General features: G+C 29.4%; 1 protein-coding gene across 1 annotated transcript; it reads right to left on the bottom strand.

Moving 5' to 3' along the window:
- Nucleotides 1–2,272: 2,272 nt before the first annotated feature.
- Nucleotides 2,273–4,023, bottom strand: LOC119672312 (UDP-glucosyltransferase 2-like). Its single transcript, XM_038083334.1, has 2 exons — nucleotides 3,726–4,023; nucleotides 2,273–3,615 (listed from the first exon to the last, which is right to left on the bottom strand). The coding sequence occupies exons 1-2, from the start codon at nucleotides 3,973–3,975 to the stop codon at nucleotides 2,309–2,311; spliced, it is 1,557 nt and encodes a 518-aa protein (XP_037939262.1). The 5' UTR covers nucleotides 3,976–4,023; the 3' UTR covers nucleotides 2,273–2,308.
- Nucleotides 4,024–4,258: the final 235 nt, after the last annotated feature.

The following is a 4,258-nucleotide window of genomic DNA, read 5'->3' on the forward strand; positions in this document are numbered from 1 at the left end:
TACAAATACTTTTATAATTTACACATATTACTCAACATTTTTCCTTATTTAAATAACCATTTAGAACATTTCTACTTTTTTACTTCTTCTTTCTACTTGATAGAACAAAATTTGTCTAAAGTTTTATAATATATTTTTTCACCTGTTCCATTTTCTTTTTTGCATATTTTACTTTATTAAATTTGGTATACGAAACAAATTAATATTTATATATTTAATATTTAAATAATACATAAACCACTTGCACTTGCGCTAACAATTTTGATTTCAGTTTTCACACTTATTTCGTTTGTTGTTTTTTTTTGAAAAAGAGAAGAAATTAAAGAACCGTAACTATGTGTGTGCGCTAAAATCATTGCAGTTTACATTTTATGCCTCCATTCGTTTAAATATTTACCTAACTGTGCATGTAACACTTAAAGAAGCTAAAACAACCATTGTTGTTGTTATTATTCGAAGGCTTACGCAATTTACAGTTTTCATTATGTACATTACCCACTTTCAATTCTTAATAATTCCAGAAATATTGTCCGTAATAATTATTGTTTAATTGTTATTATTATTTTAACACATTTTTAGTTAATAACATTGTTGGTTTATATTTATTACAATATAATTTTTGTATCCTAAAACAGACACATGTACATATTTTTACTTTTGACTAATGTTGTACTCAAAATAGCTGCATCGTATCCTGCTAATGTTGATAATAGTTTTCCTTAAATGGCTTTTCAATGCAGTTCAAAATATATTAAATATTCCGCACATAATGATAATAATTTGTTAACAATATATATTAACAATGTATATATTTTGTTATACTTAAAAAAATAAATAAAATTATACACATATTGCCAATTGGCGTCTTCACATGCACTGTCAGTGTTTAATACTGGAAGCTAGGAAGGGTAGAATGGGCAAAAAGACAAATGAACAACTACATCAACAAATCATCAAAAAAAACATAGAAACATTTTGCATATTCCGTTTTTATAACTTGTACATATTTTCATATCTATTCCATTACTTTTCACTGGGTCATTTTTTGTGATGTTGGCACTTGAAGGAATAAAGTAATAAAATTTTCAAACTAATTTGGAATCATTATTTACATTATTTAGGAATATAATATTTTTAATTAAATTTTTTTAATTGATAATAATGAAAAAAATGCTTCCAACCGTCAAATTCATAAATCCAAAAATGGTAATATAAAGTGAAGTCCTAAGCTACTGAGAATTACGGAACGCCATATTGTATATCTATAAATTATCCCGATTTTGGTAAAAACCACCACCAATATATATTAAAACGCTTATTATAATCCATATTCAAAACTCAACTCCAGCCTTATCCAAATAAATTACTAAGATCATTTTGAATGAATACTCGCTCCATTAATTTATTGATTTAGATATATTTGTTATATACGTTCAGAACTAGCCAATTTTTAACAACTTTTGAAAATGAAATAACTCTGAGAATTATTTAACCAAAATCATTACCTCCACAGAAAGTGATATTGAAAGTGATTTGTAAGAAAAAGTTTTGGTTAGCTGCGATGCTTTAAGTACTTTCCTTTTCCTACCTTTCTGAATTCTTCTTTCGGTAAAGTATTATATCGAAATCATAAAGTCAGCAAACAAAACAAATACAATTATTCAAATTATGACTATGCTGTTTTAAGCTAGTGCACTTAAGCACTTTTACTCTTTTTTAACTCGAGGTTTCCTCAAAACCCCTCTCTACACCTTGACTAAATTATTGTTTATCACTTCATCAGACTAAGCAATAATGGACCTCAGATCTGCATACCTCCCTGAGGAGCCTGTAACCATTCTGAGATTTGATAACGCGGTGTTGGTAAGTCTGTCAGATTTCGCAAATAATTTCAGGGCTCTATCCTTTATGTATTTTTTGTTGTCATGGTTCCAATAATTGAAAAAATTGTTAAAAGAATATTTTAATGTTTTGCATACAATATTATCTATTAAGAGCAAGAAGAGAACACATAATTTTGTATTTACTGTATCAAGTGTGTGGCTTTTAAAGGCAGCGTTTATATTTATACAATACCTCTTGATATACCTAGTAACATACAACTGTTACTATGCAATATTAAGTCCCTTTCAGAATGGAACCTTTCATTCCGAACTTTGATTTTTAAATGTTAATGCAAAAAATATGCTTTCACAAAAAATACTCGAAACTAGTCATTTCTTATATAATTTTTCTTTAAACTTAGAAACATGTATTTTTTATTGGAGAGCAATTGTTTGTACTTTATTTATTTATTGTGATTATATTTTTATTCAAATTTTCTTTTAGTTTTAGGTTTTCTTAGAGCGCATCCTAACAACTTGACTACAAGTCCAATAACAATACCGAAGACCAGAATAGTTCCAGTTACTAACATACACACTGAGTCCAGGCAATACAGTTGAAAGACATTTAAGTCCTGTGCAGCAACACGCATGTGAGGAGCTCCTTTATGCCGTAGCACATATTCTGTCCAATAAATAGCTGCATCCATGGGTTTAATTGGTTGATCATGATAACGATTTGAGATGGCTCTAGCTTTCTTTGCATAACTCTTATCATTTAAAATACTCTCAATTTTAGATCGCAAACTTTGAGTGTCTAATTTTTTCAAATCAGCACTTAAACCAAATCCTGTTTTAACAGCACGAGCAACATTTAAAAATTGATCATAGAATACCGGTAAGCCAATAACAGGTTTCGCGTGATAAATAGCTTCCATGGTACTAAGTAGACCACCATGTGTAATAAATAACTTGACATTTGGATGGGCCAATATATCTGGCTGTGGGAACCACTTGTTAATAAAAACATTATCAGGTTTGCCTGCTAAATTTTCATCTTCAAATTTCCATAACACACGTTGGGGTAAGGAAGCAAAAACTTTCAAAAGGACATCAATAGTTTCTTTTGGCAAGTTCTTACTTTTCACGTTAGATCCCATTGAGAAATATATCACACCGTTTTCACCACCATTAATGAAATCAGCTATATCAGGTGGTAAAGGTGATGGCTTGTGACTTATATGCAAACCACCTACTTGAATCATGCTTGGCACATAGGGGCGCGGAAAACTCAGCGAGAAATGTTGATTCAACAGCATTAATGAGAAATTATTACGAACCGCTTCTAATGGCACTTTAACATGTGGAAAATATTTACTATACAATTTTTTTTGGCGTGGTATATGTATGAAGTGTGTATGTAATATTTGTAAGTTGTTATTTACAAAATTTTTTAACCGTTCCATACAACTCATCCGATCGGTAAATTCACTTAAAACTGAAGGTATATATGATGAAGGTGATATATTTCCAACGAGTTCATCAATCTCCACATCCGTGCCAAAAGATGAGACCCCAATAAGAAGTGCATTAAAATGTGCTGCAAAGCCGTACAGTACTTCACTGCGTATAGTTTCCACAATGACCAAGTCAAAGGTTTCAGTTTCAGATTTTAATAGTGTTTGGACCTCTTTATTATTTAATACATTCAATTGAATATCTTCCACAATATCAGAAAAATAATTGAGTTCCTGCCAAAAGTTGCGTTCTGTTTGTATAGATTCAATCATCTCTAAAATCAAAAATTTAAAATATAAAAAACTATTTTTAATGGAAATTATTTAAAATTTAATTGTCTTCTTTTTTAATTTTAGTATTAAATATTTTATTAAAATAAATTACCGTCTTGCAGCTTGATAATATCTGCCACCGATATATCTCTAAAATTTGGTATAGGTTTTTTCTGTGGAAAAGCATTTATTACAGTTACATTATGACCGCGGTCTGCTAGAGTCTTAAGATATGGCAAGACTAATATGTATTGCGATGGTCCTGGAAAAGGAAATATGGCCAAAATATTTGCACTTTCACTATGTCCCACAATTATTGCCAGCATATAAATGCTTATAGCTAGTACAACCAGGTTTTTCATCTTTAATTGCCAGACATGTGTTCTTAATAAAGTAACAGTTTAAACTGATAAGTGAATTCAAACAAAACAAAGTGATAAGCAATTTTTGCTTAAAGGGCACTTAAATAGAAGTTTAAAACTGTGTTATCATTTTATTATCATATTCACAAAATAATTTTAAATTGTGTTTAATTTAATCAGCATTGCATTGTAAAAATGTTTAAATATGTGTATGTACATCATTAGAGTCAACTATCGGACAACTAATTCTGTGATATTGAAATATATATTAATGTATAAAGAA

The sequence above is a fragment of the Teleopsis dalmanni genome, chromosome 1 (assembly GCF_002237135.1).
Source record: "Teleopsis dalmanni isolate 2A chromosome 1, ASM223713v2, whole genome shotgun sequence".
NCBI classification, from domain to species: domain Eukaryota; kingdom Metazoa; phylum Arthropoda; class Insecta; order Diptera; family Diopsidae; genus Teleopsis; species Teleopsis dalmanni.

Bases quoted from the DNA above. Each gene is read 5' to 3' on its own strand.
- LOC119672312 (XM_038083334.1), bottom strand. From the start codon at position 3,975: ATGAAAAACCTGGTTGTACTAGCTATAAGCATTTATATGCTGGCAATA. The intron at 3,616-3,725 runs GTAATTTATTTT...TTTTGATTTTAG, and splicing joins TATTATCAAGCTGCAAGACG to AGATGATTGAATCTATACAA.